The 21,756-nt window shown below is 38.1% G+C and overlaps 1 protein-coding gene across 1 annotated transcript in view; it reads right to left on the reverse strand.

The window, feature by feature from the left end:
- The window catches only part of ATP6V0D2 (ATPase H+ transporting V0 subunit d2), a 42,233-nt gene extending 20,781 nt beyond the window's left edge, over nt 1–21,452 (reverse strand). The window contains exons 1-2 of the mRNA XM_077876376.1: nt 21,091–21,452; nt 10,366–10,537 (exon numbers count right to left, since the gene is read on the reverse strand). Of these exons, the coding sequence (XP_077732502.1) occupies nt 10,366–10,537; nt 21,091–21,220 (302 nt within the window). The 5' untranslated portion in view covers nt 21,221–21,452. The remainder of the gene's footprint in view (nt 1–10,365; nt 10,538–21,090) is intronic.
- Nucleotides 21,453–21,756: the final 304 nt, after the last annotated feature.

The following is a 21,756-nucleotide window of genomic DNA, read 5'->3' on the forward strand; positions in this document are numbered from 1 at the left end:
CAATGATGATGTTTTTCAATCAATGAATAAATTTTTCTTTATGTTCATTCAAGTACATTGACTCTGATACTGGTAAATAGAAGTGAAGGAGATAACTGGCTACCTCGTGTCTTAGCCTGAGGTCCCTTTCTAGAGGTCATAGCTGCCTATTCCTTGCTTTTTCTGTACTTTTCCATTGAGGAGAATTAGAACATAAGGGAGAGTACTCAACTGTCACCTCCTCTTTAGCCATACATGTAAATATTATGATAATTCCTAGGAAAACATCAGTGGAGTGGTTCTTCTTTCCAGTTACGTGGGTTTAAACAAGCTGTGTCTAGTAGAGCCTGTTCATTTGGTGAAGAACAGTTAACAGGCAGATCTCATCTTTATTAGATTCAAGACACCAGTAACAATAGATATTGGAGAATCTCATATCTTCTGATGAGGAAAGAAAAAAAAAGTGAGAGACTAGGAAAGTAACAAAACTTTCAGATATTGTTGGAATATGAGAGAGCAGTCTGCTAATATCTATCAAAATCTAAGACTGGCATATCTATTGACAATTTCACTTCTGGGAAACCATGCAAAAGAATTTCTGGCATGAGGAAGCAAAGATATATGTACAATGATGTTTGTTGCAGCATTACTTGGGATAGCAAGGAAATGAAATAACCTAGATGGACAAAGGGGAAATGGTTAAATAAATGATGGTAGACACGACACAATGGGATATAATATATGTGCTTCAAATAAAATCTTGTGTGCTTATGTAGAAAATTCTGATGAGATTATGTAAAAAAGACAAAGTGCAGACAATACATACATGATCTTGCTGTTCTAAAACAATAAAACCAGCTATGTGTACTTATATTTGTTTACATATAAACATATGCATACATATAAAACTTTTTTCACATAGAAAAAAATTATGCATCAAGCATGAGAGTTGGAGCACCTGGCTGGCTCAGTCAGCAGAGCATGCAAGTCTTGAACTTAGGGTTGAAAGTTGGAGCCCCACCTTGGGTGTAGAGATTATTTAAATTTGTTTCCTTATTTCTAAAATGCCAATAATATTAGTGCCACTCATACGGTTGTCATGAGAATTAAAAACGAATTTAATACATGTATAGTGATTATGTAAATGCTGGCTCGTAATGAGCACTAAATAAAATTTAATTTAAAAAACTCTTAAGAAACACAGGCATAGGCTTTTTTTTCAATTAAAAAATAGAAAATAAACATGATAAAACAAAATACAAGTAAGGCAGTGAATATCTGGACCAGTAGCACGGTGAATTTCAATCTTTCCAGGTTGGGAGACAGTCTCAAATTTCTTTCACTCAACAGTTGTTGGGGAAGGAACAGTGCTTTGGAAAACAGGCTACTGGGCTCAATCATGACCCCTGGTGGTTGATTATCATCCCCACCTGGAATGTGGACGAAGAACCAGGGAAAAAATGTCTACCATGGCCCTGATATATTTCTCTTCGAGAAGAACTGCTGTAGGGACAGCATCCTAAGCTCTTTTACATCCATTGCCTTGACATCCCTAACTGGCAGACACTAATTTGCTGATGTCCCGTGGCATCGGCAACGCAATAGTAGTGCTGGGTAAGCAGCACCATGTTTCTGCACCGGTTGCTTTGCCTCTTCCCAGCCACATCCACTTACAAACAGGGTCTCATCCTTCAAGTCTTTGGCTTTGGCATCACCTCCTTTATGCAATCTTTTCTTGCTTTCACCAGAGGTTATACTCTAATGCAAAAAAAAAAAAAATAGCAGCATTTTTTGGGAGTATGTGTATGTGGATATGTTCTAAGTGTAGATATATTCATACATTATGTATATATATTCATATATTATATATGTATATCAGCCAATTTCATGGGCCTGCAATCTATATAGTCACACAGGGTCCAACACAGAGAAGGGCCCCACACTTAGTTTAATTCTCTGCTGTTGCTCTCTTGAAATTACTAAACATTTTTTTTTTTTTTTTCTAACAAGGGCCCTGTATTTTCATTTGCACTAGTTCTCGCAACATCCTTAGCCGGCCCTGTTTTCAAATTATGCTCACAATTTTATATTGACTATAATTATTACTATTCTAGATGAGGAAACTAAGGCTTTGAATGATTAAGGAACTTTTGTTTTCAAAATCCCACAACTGATGTATTGTAGACTCAGGTTAGAGTCTACAAATGGTTACAAAAATTTCTCACCTGCAGCAGTGTCCCCTGGAGGGCTTATAAAAAGTGCAGATTCACAGACCACATTCCAGGACCTAATTAAACATAAGTTTTAGAGGCATGGTCTTGGGATCTGCACTTTAAGTAACTCTTCCATTGGCTCAGAGAACAAGTTTATGTTCAGTCACTCTCTAATTTTAGAACCTAGCATAGACCTTCTCTCCTAGCAGTCACTTAGTATATGGTATGCTGATTAAGTGAATGTCATCCAGTTCTAGACAGATCAAGTATTGCTATTGCAGGATAGCACCAGGGTTTTTCAACTCTCAAAGTGCTTGAGGCTTTTAAATGCTGGAGGCTTTATCAGCTTCTACAACTGAGACATTTTTGCTTCCTACTTGCTTTTGCCTTTGAACATCCACATGGAATCTGGCTATAAAACCTTAAAGATGCTGCAGTCCTTAAGATTTCGGAAGGATTTTTCTGGCCAAAGATTTAGAATCACAAATGCAAAGTGGTGTCCAATGGTCGATTATATAATATTATTGGGAATTTTATTGCTAAAATCGAAATTTAATAAATTAAATACTATGGGGACGTTGAGGTCAGGAAGACACAAAACTCGGCCCTTCTAAAATGTTCATGACTTTCCTGGAAGGCTATATAGTCATTTACAAATGTTAGAAACATTTTTGACCTAGAAAAAATTGCTGATATTATATATGGAAAAGTTAAGATTCAAAATTATATTTAGAGTGATTTTTGTTCTTTTAAAATGTATGAAAATAATGCCAAATGATGATGAGATTAAGGGTAATTTGTATACCTGTCTCTAATTTAGTAGGCTTCCTATTCTTTTTGGTTAGAAACAAAACCAAAATCCTTTATCTTACTGGCAGATTCTTTCTGTAGCTTAGAATTTCTAGAAATCATTGCCTATTTTCTCTCACTGATCATAAGTCAAGATGCTAAATTCTGTTAACACCTAATTCCCAAATGTATCTAACCACTGTCCACTCCTTTCTATCTTGGCTGCTCTTTCCAGTCCAGACTTTAAAAATATCTTCCTCTGGTTTCTGTTTCCAGTTCCACTCCATCAACGCACCTTTCACAGTATCAACAGAATCATCTTTCTAAATATGTAAGATCAGTCCCCTCACTTTTCAAGGCAGTGTAAGAGTTGAAAAGAAAAAACAAATGAACAAACAAAAAAGAGAAAGTAACCCCTGTGGCATGCTATCCAGTGATCTGATGTCACATATGAGCTTCTCTGCTTACCAGCTACAAGGCTCTTAAAATATGCTCCAGGAAATGGGCATAATAAAAAAGTTACCAATTATTGAACAAACACTCTGTACACTATAAGAACAGATACTGTCCCATTGGTTAGAGGAGAAACTAATGCCGCATTACATTGCCGTAGGCAGAGGGCCTGTAAGTGTTCAACCACTCTTCCAAATGATTCCCAGCAGAATATGCTCCACCTTATAAGATGGTGACTACTTGGTGAGGAGTATAGTCAACAGCACATAGGAAGCATGTCAGCTGGAAACCTTTCTGAAAAGCCTTGCTTTATTGACTTTAAATCATAGAGACAAAGTCGGAGCCCTAAGAATGTGCCTGGGAATTATATTACTAATTTTGTGACTGTAAGTGACGGGGCAACCAATTCATCCAGTTTTAGTAGTAGAAGACCTGAGAAACCCCTCCAGGTAAACCAAGGTGTACAGTCTCCTAATATATAGTGCAGTGACAAGCCTGTGGAAGGTTTATAATGCATCATCAAGATAGTCAAGAACTTTGATTAGCCTTTCTGAACCAATCTTGGAAGATTTCTTCAATGTGTGGTCCTTAACCAAGTAGTTCTTGGCTACTATTAGTCCAAGTACTTAAAGGCTATGTTTGACCTCGCTCTTGATTTTCCTGTATTCAGAAAATTTACATCCCCTGAGGTGAAATATTTTGAATATTGAAATATTATTTTTAAAAGATGGCTAGCCTCAAAAGGGATGAGAAGTTGAAATGCTGCCAGGAAGTGTTAAGTAGGAGGGAAGAAAAATAAAACAATTCAGTCCTATATTAAATAGTCTCTTCATTAAAATGCTATGGATTCATTCCTTTGTTTCACACAACTGTGTATAATTATAGTATACAAAACCCCCAGATCTTCCTGCTATTAAGCATTTAAAAATATCCATTCCAGATTTTCAAAATAAGTTTCACATATACGGTAATTATATCACACAAATGTGCAATGCTTAGACTGTATTTATTATAACAACTTAAATTTAGACCATCTACTAAGGTTGACTTCACATCTTCATAAGGATGCCTTGGGCAAATTCCTGATAGAATAGTAATCCTATTTGATGGAAGTTTGTGGGTGCTAGACACCTGACTTCACAAAACGTTCCAGAGAAAAATTAGAAAAGTAGTTTTAGAACTGTTTTTCAGGGATCCCTGGGTGGCGCAGCAGTTTGGCGCCTGCCTTTGGCCCAGGGCGCGATCCTGGAGACCCGGGATCGAATCCCACATCGGGCTCCCGGTGTATGGAGCCTGCTTCTCCATCTGCCTGTGTCTCTGCCTCTCTCTATCATAATAAATAAATAAAAAAAAAAGAACTGTTTTTCATATGTATACATCTTGTTAGAGTAACACAACTCTAGGTCCTGCACAGAGTATCTGGATGCTGCCTGGACTGGCAACTCACAGGATATGGTGGGACAAATTATGGACTGACATTTAGAAGACCTTGGTTTTGGTGCAGTTGAGCTATTAGGTCTCTGACAAGGAGGTAATGCTCATGAGAATAATTGTGAAAGCGACTTCCAAGTCATAAAGTTGAGGCACCATGATGAGACATTTTTAATCAGAGGTGCATATCAGAATAACCTGGGTGTCTTCCAAAAGGGTGCCTGCCTCACTCCAAGGCCAATAAGCTCAGAATTTCCTGGAATATGAATCAGGAACATACAAACTTTTTAAATGCCCACAGATGATTCTGAATTACTTGCTTTTTTATAAACTACCAGGGCAGTGCAAGATCTTTAGCTTTCTAGATTGATGGACCTGGAATCAAATCCATTCCAAATCTCTTAATTATAGTGTGACTTTAGAAAATTCATTATTTTATTGACCCTCAGTTTCTCTAATTTAAAAAAAATGGAGATGTAAACATCTTCTTTGCAGGGTTCCTGTGTGGAGATGTAAATAAAACATTCAAGTAAAAGTGAATATCTTTGGGGGTCTAATAAGTAACCTAAGATTGTAAGACAAGACAGATCAGAAGATCATAAAAGACAATAGCGAGTGTTAGAGACCATGGCCACTGAAGAATGCAAGCCTAGACTAAATATATTTTTAAAAATTATTTTAAACGCTGACCTTATTATACAAAATGTATCTGCAGGCATGACATCTAACCAATATTCAAGTGCTATATAAAATATAATATCCTGAGTTGTTTGGAAGTATCTACTCACTCTGTGTAAGGTTCTGCTAAATACAGAATTACATATTGAATCAACAAATATTCAGTGCCCATTACATACTAGCAAGTATAGATAGAGATACTAAAAGAAGTAATTCAAATAATTTATAGCCAAGAGAGTAGATAAATTAAAACATGTCCATGACTAACACCATTAATAGTACCAATACTACCTAGACCATCTTTTCATTTTCAGCTTTGTGTTAATATTCTATGAAAGGCTTTGTGACCACCTGTATTCTTAGTATATAGTTTTTAAACATTGCTAATGACCAAAAATATTTAGAATTTTAAGTAATTATGTTTTATTTTATTTATTTTTTAAAAAATTTTATTTATTTATTCATGAGAGACACAGAGAGAAAGAGAGGCAGAGACACAGGCAGAGGGAGGGAGAAGCAGGCTCCATGCAGAGAGCCTGACGTGGGACTCGATCCCAGGTCTCCAGGATCACACCCGGGGCTGAAGGCAGCGCTAAACCACTCAGCCATCCGGGCTGCCCAATGATTTTGTTTTAGAAACAGAGTACATTTTATCTTTTCAGTCTTATGTAGTTAATTTTTTAAAAGTGGAGCCCCACACGGAGTTTGAACTCAAAACACCACGATCAAGACCAGAGCGGAGACCAAGAGTCAGATGCTTACCTGACTGAGCCACCCAGGCACCCCTAGAAACAGAGTACATTTTATTTAACTAGATCAACATGGTTGTTTGCTGTGGAATAAACATGTTTGCTTAATTAATGCTAAGGCTTCCTCCAAGTTTAAGATTCTTTAGTTAAAACACTAACCGTGGAGTCATCGCATAAGAGGAAACATTGACCAAGTGACTCAGAGTCATTCTTAGAGCTAAAGTACTTCCTAATACATTTTGAGCATGTTTCTGTCCTAGGAGACCTGTCTATCAACCCAAAAAGTATGAAATCTGGCAGCCTTTTGACTCCATTAAAATTCAACTGTCCTCTGTCATTACCATGGGTCAGGTTTTCTGAACTCATCTAAAATCTGAGCAAAATATGTATACAAAGCCTACTGCCAACATTTGCCTTATTTTAATTTTAAAGCATGACTCCTCCATCTGTTGATCTGTGACTCAGGCAAGTTACTGCACTTAACTTTAGTTTCCTCGTTCTTAAAATGGTGATGATAAGAACTAAGATTTGTCAGGTTTAAAGGAGACAATGTTTGTAAAGCACTCAGCAGAGTCCTGGCATATAGTAATATTCCATAAATATTGTCTAGTATTTTGATTGTCATTTCTACTTCCACACAGATAGGGCCATCTTGTCTTCCCACTGAGGAATCTTTAATGATGTTTCCATAACTACCCTTGTCAGGGTAATTTTTTGGCAGGAGGCATCGCTGCTTAGAAAGCCTCTCTCCCAGGCAGCCACTGAAGATCTGATATGAACCTGGAGCTGACCCAGTCCAAGCCCAAGCACTTTGTTCCTCACCTCAGCCATACAGGGAGGTAAGAGTCCTATGAGCAAACCTGGCCTCTTCTTTTGTCTCTTTTACATTTTAGATTTCTGCTTCAGATTTTTATTTAAGAATATATATATTTAAAAAAAAAAGAATATATATATTTTTAAGTTGGCTCCACACCCAACATGGGGCTCTAACTCACAACCCCAAGATCAAGAGTCACATGCTCTACTGACTGAGCCAGTCAGGTGCCCCTTCAGATTTTTATTTTATTTTCTTTTTTTCAGATTTTTATTTTTAAGGAAGGGTCTTGCAGATACTAACACACACATGAAAAATACTCTTCAGTGTGATAAAGCCCAACTTCCTAAGCCTGCCATTGAAGACTGCATTTTCTGGTGGGCACCTACTTTTCTAACCTCCCTTCTCCATTTCTCCCTTCCCCTTTTGGCATGGCTCACTCCCACCAAAACTGACCTGTTATTCATCATGCATGCAGCGTCCTTCCCATCTACATACTTCAACCTCAGATGCTCCACCTTCTCCCTCTCTCCAAATTCTACTATTTTTCCAGGTTCAGCAACAATGTCAGATCTTTGGAAGGCTTCTCAAAGAAACTTCTTCTCAAAGAAAGTGCTTGGGCTTTGGATTGAGTCAGACCCAAACTTTCATCTCTGACTAGCTGTGTATTTGCAAATTCTTTAAGAAATCAGCACCTGGGGTCTTGTCTTTAAATAAAATCCTAACCTATATAGCACTGATGGGAGGTCTGATTGCACAAACAATGTATATCGGCACTAACCACATGTCTCAGGTATACCAACCATTACTTCCTGCCTCAAACCCATGGTCATCTCTTCTACTTGCTTATTTATGGACATGGAATCAGAACAACTGGATAGCTATTGGGGAAAAACAATTTGAGCTGGATCCCTAGTCTCATTCCTTACATTAAAATAAATTCTAGATGAACCAAGGTTTTAAATGTAAAAAACAAAACAAAACAAAAAGAGAAAAGAAAAAAGAAACATCAACAATAACAAATAAATGAAATAAAAGACAGGCAAATTTGCTATAAATTTGGAGTAGAGGGACACCTGGGTGGCTCAGCGATTGGGTGCCTGCCTTTGGCTCAGGTTGTGATCCCGAGATCCGGAATCGAGTCCTGCACGGGGCTCCCTGTGAGGAGCCTGCTTCTCCCTCTGCTTGTGTCTCTGCCTCTCTCTCGCAGTCTGTGTCTCTCATGAATAAATAAATAAATGTTTAAAAAAAATTTGGAGTGGAGGAGGGCTTTCTAAGCAGGATACGACAATCAGAAGCCAACGAATGAAAGGACTGATGATTATAGCTAATTTAAAAATTCCAATGTTTCTACAGGAAAAGAAAAGCTATAAAAATTAAATTATATCACACTGAGAAAATAATTTTGCCACATATATTAGGAAGAGCTAGCTTTCTTACGTTACCAAGAGCCGTTCCATAGCAACAAAAACTGCTGAATACTCCAATAAAAAAATTGGACAAAGTATTTGGTCAGGTAGCAAACACACATGATTAATAAGTGCAAAATGATGTTCAATTCTGCTAACTCAATTCTGCTAACAAAGAAATAGAAGTCAAAGCAAAAGATACAACTTCTAACTTATTGGATGGGCAAAAACTAAAAAGATAATATCCAATGTTGGTGATGGTGTAAGGACACAGGCTTTCTCATGCACTGTTTTGGGGGGTGCAAATTGGTGATACTTATATTAAGTACAACTTAGCAAAATTTATAAAAATTTAAAAAATTCCTTTGATTCACTATTTCTACTGCTAAAAATTTAGCTTAAAAATAAATTCAAGACCTACACAGTAATAAGCTAGTTGCAAAACTTTTTGCAATGGAAAAAAAATAGTTCTTTGTTAATAGATGCCTGGTGAATCGAGTCATGATATATACCAAACATGGAATTCTAGGCAATTATAAAGAGAATGATGCTGACAAGGATATTTCTAAGAAATATTAGGTGGTGGGGCGCCTGGGTGGCTCAGTGGTTGAGCATCTGCCTTCGGCCCAGGGTGTATTCCCAGGGTCTTGGGATCGAGTTCCGCATCAGGCTCTCTGCATGGAGCCTGCTTCTCCCTCTGCCTGTCTCTCTGCCTCTCTCTGTGTGTGTCTCTCATGATAAATAAATAAATATATATTAAAAAAGAAATATTAGGTGGGGTAAAAAGTGCAGAAGGAATATGATCCATTTGCATAAATTTGAATTATGAATTGAGGTCAGTTGAGTGTGTATCAATAAATATACTCAACTGTAAGTATTTTTCTAGAAAATACATATGAAATGGAGAAGCATTTACTTTTGTAGAAAGGAACTGAGTGGGGAAGAAAGGGGCATGTGGAATAGAGGAATATTTTAATTTTATACCTTTCTAAACCAGTCTAAGGCCTGAATCTAATATTCTCGACTTCGTATATTACATTGAAATGGTATATTCATAATAATCAGCTCATCTATTGTGGACATTTGTTCCCAGCTTCTCTGTTAGAACTGGAGAGGCCCAAAGTATTGAACACTGGATAAAATGTATTAACTGGATTACTAAAGGTACAATTTATTATTGTGTAGAAATTCAAACACTGTTTAGAATGAAAAGCCTTCATAGTGAAAAATTGCAACTACTGGTGATGGAAAGGAATAAAAATAAAACATGTGACTATGATGGGAGCTACTTCTGCTTGTTGCAAAGGGAATCAGGAAAGGGTAGTTGTAGCCTTAATAATAATTTGTGATGCTTCAGCTCCACCCTGACAAGTGATCCAAAAATGTCACATAATATTTACCTTCAGTATCAGCAGCCAGAATGTTTTAAATCAGCATGCTTACAATTTTTCTTAAAATGTAAACTGAAAACAGTGCCTTTAAACAAAAAAACAAACAATAAACAACAACAAACTAAACTTTACGCCCAACTTGGGGCTTGAACTCATGACCCTGAGATCAAAAGTTGCGTGCTCTACCGACTGAGCCTTCTAGGCAGCCCTGAAAACATGGCTTTTTGTGGAGGCTACCACCACCTACAAAATTATGTTTATAAATAAATGAAGTCTATCTTCTAACAATGAATATGAGGCTCGGTGAGCTTATCAGTTGCCAAAATTTGAATGTATTCAAATTTACAAACAAGAGAAAAAGGTTTTAAGCCTCATGCCAACCTAATGCCCCCCGACCTATAACTATTACGGGTTGTTTGCACTAATAGGGGATCAATAGGGCTTCCTGCTACCACTTACGTCATGTATGTAAAAAATGTGCTCAGCGGTTCCAGGGAATGATTCCGGAAATATTCAAATTCTCTGCATAGCTTTTTCCTCATCTCCGTGTCAATTTTGGAAACAGTAAGAGGATTTGTTTGATTAGCCAAGAAGTTGCCATAATCAGTGGTCTGGAGATGAATTTTCACATCTGAAATTAAATGAAACCTCAAATCAGATTAAATTTTGAACATGCGTTAAGTAGCTTTTACAACATTAATTGAATTTATTGTGACTTTATGATAATTTGCATATTAATTATCTTATTAGACCTTAACATAAAGTCTACGTATGAGTTAGCTTTGAGTGTTACTATCTAAAGCAATAGAAAATCAATGTTAGTACAGATATTCTAGTACAACAAAAAAATTCAATTAGTCAAGTAATCTAGAATTATTTAACACAGGTGAAAGCATTAACAACCACCTAGTCCTAAGTTTACCTGAGCCAGTTGTAGTCATTTGGAAAGAGCTGCTCAGAAAACTGTTGAGAAGGAGTCTAAAGCTTCATCTTGGTTTGATGGAAAAAAGAAGTTTCTTAGTAATATTCACCATGGGTATGGGAGGTGGAATGGGCAGTCTTCAACAATATCCTTTTATTATAGATGAAGAAATTGAGTCTCAATGAGGCTAAGTGGTGGGGTTTTATAGTAGTAAGGCTTGAATTAGGAGATGGATCTCCTTACTCTTGAAATTGAACATCATTTCCAGAAGACCATGCCAGGCATCCTGTAAATGGCAATGTTTTTGAATGCCAGGTAATTGCTGAAGCATTAAGTGGGAGAGAAGGAGAGGTTAAGAAATGAAGCCAGAGAAACAAGCAGGGGTTGTCTCAAGAAAGGCTTGGTATGACTTCCTTTATCCCGAGGATAACCGGATTTCATTGTTGGCTATGAACTTATTGCTGTGGTAGCTGATGAGAGAGTGGATTTGCAATTAGGCCTCAAGCGACTCTTATGTATCTGAGATTCAGTGGACAGGCATTCTTTCTTACTATCTGGAGGAGATTATGTGCCGGAAATATTCTTTACCTGACTGCAGAATTTATTTGCTCAATTAGCTATTTAGTTAACTTGGTTTTTAAAAATTATACTTTTTTTTTGGCGGGGGGACACGTCTTACTTGGCTTTTATTTTGGCAGCTTGGATTTTTATACAATTTGACAGGTTGCGTTCTCAACACTGAGGAATATTTGCCAACAGAAGAAATACAAATGTTATTTCTTTCAAAACCATGATATTTTGCTCATGTGGCATATGTTTCTTTTAAGCAAAATAACTTCCAAACCTTTTAGCTGCCAATGATATCCTGAAATTCAACATCTCAAGTATTTCAGATCCCACAGGAATCGTGTAATACTGTTGTCAATGGAGAGGCAAATGAAATAAGAGGAACCTTTTTTTCCCCAGCACCAAAACAATCCAAGGGACGCTTGCAGGGAGATTCTAAGAACATCTCAAAATCTGAAATGTTTGCTCTGAGCTGATGATAGACTGCTAACAATATCAGCAACGCTTATCGTTTTATAGTTTTCAAAATGGGTTCACATAATTTTTTTTCTCCATTTCCCCAACTGCTTATTTAAATAGGTACGTGATAAAAAGGACTTTGTGGTCAAATAAATTTGAAATAAACAGGCTTCTCAGCTGTAGGAATGGAAAGCCTTTAACACATTACTTTGAGTGATTTTTGAAAAGAGTATGGTACAGAACCTCCCGAGCCCACTAGAAAACAATGGAGCCACCCACGGAGCTCGCTTTGGAAAATTAGACTGCTTTTTCATCCAGAGAAGTGACGTTTTTTTTTTTTTCTTTTTCATTCAAATGAGGAAATGGAAATGTTTTCCAAACTGGGATCACTACAAACTAAATCAATTTAATAGGTCCCAAATGGCAAAGAATAAAAGTATTGGATTAGGCTTTTATAACAAACATGAGTGTATAACACAGAACAGCATATACATATGTGTGCACACAGGGTCATAGTGTAAAAATGTGTCTTCTGTGGGTTGCAGTCACTGGGTTCAGTGGAGTGATCTACTTGGCTCCTGAGGCAGGATAGTGATCTGGGACGTCATGATCACCTTCCATTAATTTGTTGGTCAGATCAGTTTTTAAAAATGAGAATTTTTTTTTCCCTGTGCAGCTTCCTGTTCGGGGCTCTCTAATAAAGTGAATGTCCAGACCTTTCACACTTCATGTAAGTTTTATGCCAAGGAAGCACCTGCAGAGGTACCTGCAGGGGGTGCTATCCTTGAGGCATCCCCTGCCTTTTCCCTACACTCTGCTGGCATTGAACTTAATAAGACGTAATCTGACCTTTCTGAGCCCAGTTTCTTCACCTACAAAATGGATATAGAACCCATGCTTTGGGGTTGTTGAGGGAATTAAACAAGATGATGTAGGTGAAGAGCCAGCATGTGGAAGCTACTACATAATACTACCTTTTTTTTTTTTCTTCTCATGTGTACCCACCCACTTCAGCAATAATTTATTTCTGTTGGCTAAAGACTTTGGTATTTTTTCTCTAAATCAGAATATTCTCAGCTGATGTATTGGCATTGGCCATCAGATCTTATAATTACTCAGATATTAATATATATACCAGTAACTATAAAACCGGAACTTCTCCCTCCATTTTTGCTAATTTACTGCCATCCTTACAGTGATAAAACTTCAAGTCCTTTTTGGTGCTTTCTTAAGCCAAATCCCCTGCCTTGTTCCTTCATGTCTTCTCTGGTTTCCACTCTTCATGCCCTTGGTTTAGAATGGCCACCTGACATCAAGATTACTGCTGTGAGCTCTAAATTGATTTTCCCAAGCTCATTTCTCCTCAGGTACTTACTCCCTGCCTCCAGTTTCATCTTTCCTAAGAATTCTTTTGAGTTAGTAATGACCCTATATGAATCTTGGAGTCATTGACAGTTGTAGGCAGATCAAAAAGGACTTTCCTAATATTTGTACTGTTTTACCACTGACAGAGTGGTTCTAATGGACATCATCTCTTAACCTTAACAAATATTCCTATTTTATAGATGAAGACACTGAGGCTCAGAAAAATAGCATGTTCATGTTTTCTATGCTTATGAGTATTTGACCAACGATCTAAACAGGTCCCTTGACTTCACTCATTTTCCTAAAGCTCCATAATCAGGTCTCCAAGGTCCTTCAAAGTTTTTCCCAGCTGAAATTCCAGCCTTATCTCCATGTATTCTAGTATTGCAGCCAAACTGGTTTACTCCTCATCCATGTTTTTATTAAGTACAGGAATCTGTAGTTCATTAATTTTCCCTGCTGGCCCAGAATGCCCAGCCACCTCAACCCTGCTTGCCCGCATTTCATTGGCATTTTTCTAGCCTTTAGTCCTGAAGATCTGCTTCCCTTTTGAATATATCTGCCATCTACAGGTTCAACTCATTCTTGTATTTTATTTATTTTTTTAAAGATTTTATTTATTTATTAGAGATACACAGAGAGATAGAGAGAGAGAGAGGCAGAGACCCAGGCAGAGGGAGAAGCAGGCCCCATGCAGGGAGCCTGACGTGGGACTCGATCCCCAGTCTCCAGGATCACAACCTAGGCTGAAGGCGGTGCTAAACCACTGAGCCACCCGGGCTGCCCCTCATTCTTGCATTTTAAAACTTGGATTGTTTTTACTTATTTATGAGATCCTCAACTAGAGAACTGTTTAGAGAGTGAATAATATCTTACTGCTTATCATATTCTCTACTATCACCTAATACGATTTTTATCACATAAACTACAAATATTGGTAGATTTATTTTGTGCTAAAAACTTAGGACCACATAGTACTTCATTATACAATTCCATGCATGTTAACCAGGGTTGAAACTCCTCATTTTGGTTCTTATTCACCAAACAAACTGGTGCTCTCTGAAGAACAGAATCAGCTACATAGAACCATATATATATACACAAAACACCACTAATCATAACCATGAGATGGGAAGAATTATTCCAGGAATTCAAAAGTCCAGCAAAACAGGGGAAACTAGTTCTTGTTGTACACACACTGTAGTTGAGGGAGGTACTTATGGTTTCCTAGGAATTCTTATGATTTAAAGTTTACAAAACATTTTCAGAATTTTCTGATGCTCCTGATCACTGGGAGTTAGGCCAGGGAGATATTATCTAAGTATCAGATAAGAAAGCCTCATGCTAAAAGTTAAGCAACCTGGCTTAATATCCTAGAGCCAGAAAGTAGAAATGCTAGGACTTGAACCCAAACATGCAGGCATTTCTAAGGTGAATTTTCAGATTCTTACCATGTGCAAAACACAGCTGTAGGCTAGGGGAACTAGCACAGTAAAGCATATAGCCTCTGCTCCTTTTAAAAAAATGGATATTTCTTTTTAAAATTTCAGGTTCATCGAAGTACAACTGACAAACAAGACTGTAAGGTATTTAAAGTGTACATTTGATATACATATACATTGTAAAAGTATCCCCCCCACCACCTATCTGGTTCCTTGGTGGCCTCACATATTGATAGTTTCTGTCCTTGAGAAACTTATAGTATAGGAGGCGATAGATTCATTTATTCATTTATGAGTTAAGCCCTTAACTGTTACTTCCAGGGGCTAGATAGTCAAGCGAGACAAGTGTCCTCCCAGCATGACGCATCTATGCATGTCAGAGAATCAGGTCCATTTCAAGGTACAATAGAGTACGAAGGTAAGGCCTGTCGACTGTACCCCAACAGGGCTGCAGTCGAAAGATTTACAGAGGAAGTAACTCGAGTGGAGACTGTAAAGAGGAATGAGTGTTCTCCAGGCAGACAGATTAGAGAATGGAATTTGTCACCGAAGGAATAAACTTCACAAAAGGTAGAAGAGTTTTGAGAAAATGCTTGCAAAGTAGAGATCAGCAAGACTGCTCCAGCCTTTTGAACCAAGGGTAAAGTTTATCCTGCCTGATGAAAGCCACTGAAGTATTTTTGAACAGGGACGTGATGGCATTAGATATGCATTTTTAATACAAGGTGGAAAAACTAAGTGCTATAATTGGAGGTTCAAATAGCATTTAAGGGAGCATGAAGAAAGCCCTTTGAATGAAGTCCTCCTCCTATATATATTTTTTCATTTAAAAATAGATAGTAGGTATAAATATAGATAGAAAGTGAAAGGTTGCCTGTGCTTGTCATCTACCACCACCCCCGCCCACTCATTCCTAGATGCAGGTAACTACTATTTTTAGTTTTGCTGGAACCTTTTAGTTTCTTTGTATCTAGACCAGCATATAGAAAAAATATTTTTAAATTTATCTGCCCTTTTACTAAAGAGTACTATGCCACACATAGTTCTTCCCCTTAATAGAATTTCCATATCAGTCCTCTTAAAGGGGTGTCGTCGTGTTGTTGTTTTTTTTAATAGCTACAGAATATTCTGTTATGTGAATGTTACATAAGTAGTTTAATCAGTTCCCTGCAGATGGACATTTGATTTGCTTCCATCTTTTGCTATTCTAAACAATGCTATATGAGGTCCCAGGCCAAGCATGTATGCATTTGGAATTTTGATAGGTCCTGCCCAACTGCCCACATTAAGAGTTCTTATTTTTTAATATTTTTATTCTTCAGAGTGGGAACCCTTGTAGGGCAGAGACTCTATCTTATTTAGTTTTACTTCCTCGACTCTGGCCAGAAATGATTAATATATTGTTGTTAAAATAATTCCTATTGGAAAGGAAGGAAGGTCATGTCCCCTAAAAGGGACATAATTGTTGGTGAGATATAATTAGATTTCCTCATTCCCTTAAAAGAAAATATATGGCAAGAGAGGACAAAGTGAAGTTTCAATCCACAAGGCCAGTGGACACTTCTCACCATATATTTTAGAAAAGATCAATGACTAAATTCTAGAGCTCTCAAGTATTAGTTTTACCACCTTGTCTTCTTTGAAGAGGAGAGAATATTTACCGCAGTCTTATTTGTAATTTTAAAAATTCTAATGAAAACAGCAATGTTGCCATGAAAAGAAATGAAGAGAACTTAAATGCATGTGATTGAGTGAGAGAAGCCAATCTGAAAGGGCTGCACGCTGTATAATTCTAACTATATCACATTCTGGAAAAGGCAAAACTATGAGACAGCAAAAAGATTGGTGGTCGCCAGAAGTGGGGTTGCGGGCCGGGAATGAACAGGTGCAACAGAGGATTTTTAGGGCAGTGAAAATACTTTGTATGACACCATAATGACGGATACATGTCATTATATATTTGTCCAAGCCCATAATGTATAGCACCGAGAGTGAACCATAACATAAACTATGGACTCTGGGTATTAAGATGCATCAGTGTAGGTTCATCAGTTATAACAAGTGTACTGTGGGCTGCAGTGGGGAATGCTGGCGGTGGCGAGGCTGCGTGTGGAGGCAGGAGCTATATGGGAAATCTCTCTACTTTCTCCTCAATTTTGCTGCTAACAACAGCAACAACAAAAATTGCTGCTAACTTAAAAGCTGCTCTAAGAAACAGAGTCTTAATATTTTTTTTTAAAAAGTGTTAATTCTTTAAAAGAGTATTTCATGTCCCTTTAGCAGTATTATTTTGCTGCAAAATCACTTTTAAAGACTTTAAAGTTTCCATGTGATACAGCCTCCCAGCACTACCAGTGGGACCAGGCCATGTGAACTAGCTTTGCTCCTTTGTTTCTGGGAAAGACTGAGTCACGGAGTGTTCTAGCAACTGATTCAGGTCGCTGTTAGTCAGGGGCAGACCTTGGAACAGATGAGTATTTCTGATCACACTGGCACAATTATATACCCAGTTAAGCAGTTATGAATTCTAGGATTTTTCAAAAAGCTTTTCTAGACAATCTTCATTTTCTCTTCTAAATTTACCTGAAACCTTATGTGTTCTCTCTAAGTAATTCTAAAGCAATTTGTTGGCGTCAGAACCCCTTTGAAGCCCAGAGAACTTGAAAAGACTAAAGGCAAATTTAATATTTGCCAAGTTAGCTTTTCTTTACCTACTCTTCTTCACCCATTGTTGGTACAGTGCACATTTTATGCAAACGGAAACAGAAACCCTGAAGTCCTTACCAGCTAGCCCCCCCAAAAAAATGACCTTGATTTTTTTTTTTTGACCTTGATTTCTTCTCTTCAACTCCTCCCCCCTTTTTTGGTAAGGAATAACTCCTTTTTTTTTTATTTTAAAGATTTTATTTCTTTATTCATGAGAGACACACACACACACAGAGAAAGAGAGAGGGGCAGAGATACAGGCAGAGGGAGGAGCAGACTCCATGCAGGGAGCCCAATGTGGAACTCGATCCCGGGACCCCAGGATCAATCACGCCCTGGGCCGAAGGCAGACGCTCAACCACTGAGCCACCCAGGCGTCCCTCAACTCCTTTTTTTAAAATTTTATTTTTAAGTGATCTCTATACCCAGTATTGGGCTTGAACTTATAACCCCAAGATCAAAGAGTCACATGCTGTACTGACTGAGCCAGCCAGGCTCCCCTCTTCTCAATTGGTAATCCAGCTCAGAAGATAGTTGAGTTTCTCTCCGTACATGTGCAGATGCAAACAGTGCATTGCTTTTCACAAATTATCTCCCAGCAGCCTATGAAATAATCGGGTAGGGCAGGCCTTATTATTTTCTATATCAAAATGGAACTAGCATCAACACAGACAATCATTTAGCTCCAGTTCATGCTCAGGAGGCACAGACATTTTAGTAGGAAAAGAGATGCAGATACGTCTATACTCCCTGACAAGAGTGTCAGACTAGACACAGTCATTCTAAGCCTCAGTATCCTCAACTGTTAACTGCAGACATGAAGTCCTCATTTAGATTTACTTTCTCAGCAGCCATTATAACCCGCAGTTTATTGACTCACACTTGATATTCCTGGGAGTCTCCAAACAGATTGGTACACAGATTCAAACAGGGGTGTGAAATGACTGGCTGAAAAAATATATTATTAGGAGGAAAGAAGGATAGAAACCTGAGGTATGGGGACAATAAACAATTGGTGTATGTGCCAGGGTTTCTTAACCATGACCCCTGATACTCCATGGAAAATTTTGTATGTTATGCATTTGTGTGTATTTTTCTAAAAAGATTCTTGCTTCAGGTCTTCAAAAGGGTCTGAAAACCTTTTTCCACTCCCAAATTGAAGCTGAGGGTGGTTTCTCTGGATTCTTTGGTGAGCAGGCTAAACCAGATTTTGTATCACGTTTTATGTATTGTTTGTGTTAAATTTGCATTCCTAAATTCGTTTAAAAGCTTGTCTGGTGGCGCTAGGCTGGCTCGGTTGGAGGAGAGCTGGCTCTTGACCTTGGGGTCCTGAGTTCGAGCTCCACATTAGGTGTAGAGATTACTTAAATTTAAAAAAATAAAAGCTTGACTGACAACTAAATACAAATCATTCTAGTGGCTTCTGTTAAAAAACACTCATTCTTCCCTGCATTCATTCACTTTTTCTTCTTTAAGCACATTCCCTCTCTCTTTTTTTTTTTACATTCTCTCTTTTTTTATTCAAGTAGAGTTGACATATATTATATTAGTTTCAGGTTATGACAATGATTCAACAACTGTATACATTATGGAATGCTCACCATGATAAGTATTAGTTACGCTCTATCACTCTACAGTTATCGCAATATTTATGTAGATTTTCTGTACATGATTAATATTCTCTAGTCATTAAGCTTCTAATTTAATATGTTGAAATGATTTAGGATTTGGGATTATATTGCAATTATTTGTAGACCACAGAATTATTTATCATCTGAAAGATTTTTTAGCTGTCTCCATTGCTAATGAAAGGAGAGCATCTATCTCCATTTGAACAGCTCCACCTTAATTAACTCTGGCTTTAACAAGTCAAAACCACAAGCAAATGACCCAGGACCTTCAGCCTCAGCAAAGTCACCTTCAGGTTTTTTGTTTTGTTTTTTGCTTTCAACACACTTTCTAGCAGTTTGATCCTTCTTACTTTGTTTCTTCTAGAATAATCTGGAAGTTTTAAAGCACCTTACTATTGACATATATCGATTTTATAAGTACATTTCAAAATGAACTAGTGTAGATATTTTTATAATAAAAATGCTGTATTATAGATGCAAAATGTTTGATAGAGTTTTGAAAAAACCATAGCTTAAAGATCATTTCCAAAGTAAAGGGAGAAATGAGGAGGTTTTAGTCAATGGGTACAAAGTTTTGGAAACACAGATTAATAAGTTCTAGAGATCTACTGTACAGCATAGAGAATGCAGTTGACACACACACACAAATAATAGAGGGCAGGAAGAAACTTTTGGAGGTAGTGGATAGATTTGTGGCATAGATTGTGGTGATGATTTCATGGATGCATACTTACCCCTAATCTCATCAGGTTGTAATACATTAAATATACACAGTTTTATGTATGTCAATCACACCTCAATAAAGTGCTTAAAAAAAGATAATTTCCATTCACATGTGCTTCACATTTTCTAACATATCTCTCAAGTATTACTTCATTTATTTCTCCAAACAAAGCAGGCAAAGCAGGCATCACCACTGCATTCTACAAGTGAGGACTCTGAGGCTCAGAGGTGGTGAGCCTTAGGCCACCTGTCTCCACTTAGCAGAAGTCAAGGTTAGTACTTTTGAATACAGGGCTTGGCCTCACCACCCACCCATCTCTTTTTTCTCAAGCTTCAGTTAGAGATAAACCTCAAATAAATCTTATTATCAATATATACTGAAAAACTACATATAGAATAAAATTCTCTAGACCAAATTTCTTAGCATTTTGAGGGGCAGGGGGAGCATGTGTCGTTGAGCAGTTTGATGAAGTCCTTCTCCAGATATTATTTATAAATATGTAGGATGAAAATACATAGGATTGCAAAGTGAACAAAATGTGTTAACTATAGTGATCAAGATGTTTTAAAATGTGTCACACTCTGTAACGCCTGGGTGGCCCAATTGTTTGAGTGTCCCACTCTTGATTTCAACTCAGGTCATGATCTCAGGGTGGTGAGAGTGAGCTCCACCCAGGGTCAGCTTAAAATTCTCTCCCTTTTGGGACACCTGGGTGGCTCAGTGGTTGAGCGCCTGCCTTTGGCTCAGGTCGTGATCCCGGGGTCCTGGGATCGAGTCCCACATGGGGCTCCCTGCAGCGAGCCTACTTCTCCCTTTTCCTATGTCTCTGCCTCTCTCTCTGCATCTCTCATGAATAAAAAAATAAAATCTTAAAAAAAAATTATCTCTCTCTGCCCCTCCCCCTTCTAGCATGTGTGCTCTCTCTCTAAAAAAAATTAAAAAATAAAACAGGCGTAACACTGTACTTTATTAAGACATTAAATATCAAGATTAAAGAATAAGTGCAATGCCAAGTTTAATTGTGAAATCATGAAAATATAAATATTTCAAAATATCTGTGAGAATCGTAGAGGGATATGAAAATATTGCATTTCTGTTGGTGACAAAGTACTAACTGACCACTGTGACTTGTTGCCTACATTCACAATAAAAGGAAATGCTAAATTTCACTTAGAGAAAATGGAAAAGAAAGATGTGATTTTTTTTTTCCCTTCCTCCAAGTGCATGGGCCGCTGAAATCTGGGCCCTGGGAATAAGAACCTGTTTTGGACTCTCAGGCCATAGGAGCACAGTCCCTTCCCCAGGCTTCCAATGGGCAGCATCATTTCCTTTTTCTCTTTTTTAAATGGTGGGAAGAGCAGGGCTTACCTTCCAGGGTCTCGCACTGGACCAGGTTGATGTAGTCCTGCTGGGTCAGGAGGCTGGCCTTGCACCCACGCACCAGGCCTTCCAGGTAGCCATGGTCCACGTTGAAGTACAGCTCGGCTCCCTCAAGCATGGGGAAAGAGATCACTGCCAAGTGGGGCTGACACAGCTCTGGATCCTGGTCGGCTCCTGAAGATTTGCTCTAGTCTGGAAAAAAGTGTGAGCTGTTATGAGGCGCTATCAGGAAGAGATCTATCAGCTGATAGTCAGTACTCAGGGTTTTTATGACTAGTTTCCTCTGGTTTCTGTGGATCTCAACAGCATGCTCAGCCCTGTTTTCACAGCAACAGTGAATCAGCAAGACAAGCCAAGGAAACCTCGACAGGGAGAAGTAGAGTAGGAGGGAGGGAGGGTCAGGGCTCTGCTCTTTCCCTCCCAGAGCAACTGGCCCCCTCCCAGCTTTGCCACTGGAAGGCCTGAGACACCTCTGTGTTTTGGGAACATTCCTCCCTCCATCTGAGTGCCTGAGCTTTCCATTGTGAATTGCATTTGTCCTAAATTTCTTGAGGATTGTTAATATGAAAGAAGGGAGGGCTTTTCTTCTTTTTTTAAAAATTAAGTTTTGTAAATAGATCGGTTGTGAGCCGGCAATTTGAAGAATCCTGAGAA

Source organism: Canis aureus, chromosome 28 (genome assembly GCF_053574225.1).
Source record: "Canis aureus isolate CA01 chromosome 28, VMU_Caureus_v.1.0, whole genome shotgun sequence".
Lineage (NCBI taxonomy): Eukaryota > Metazoa > Chordata > Mammalia > Carnivora > Canidae > Canis > Canis aureus.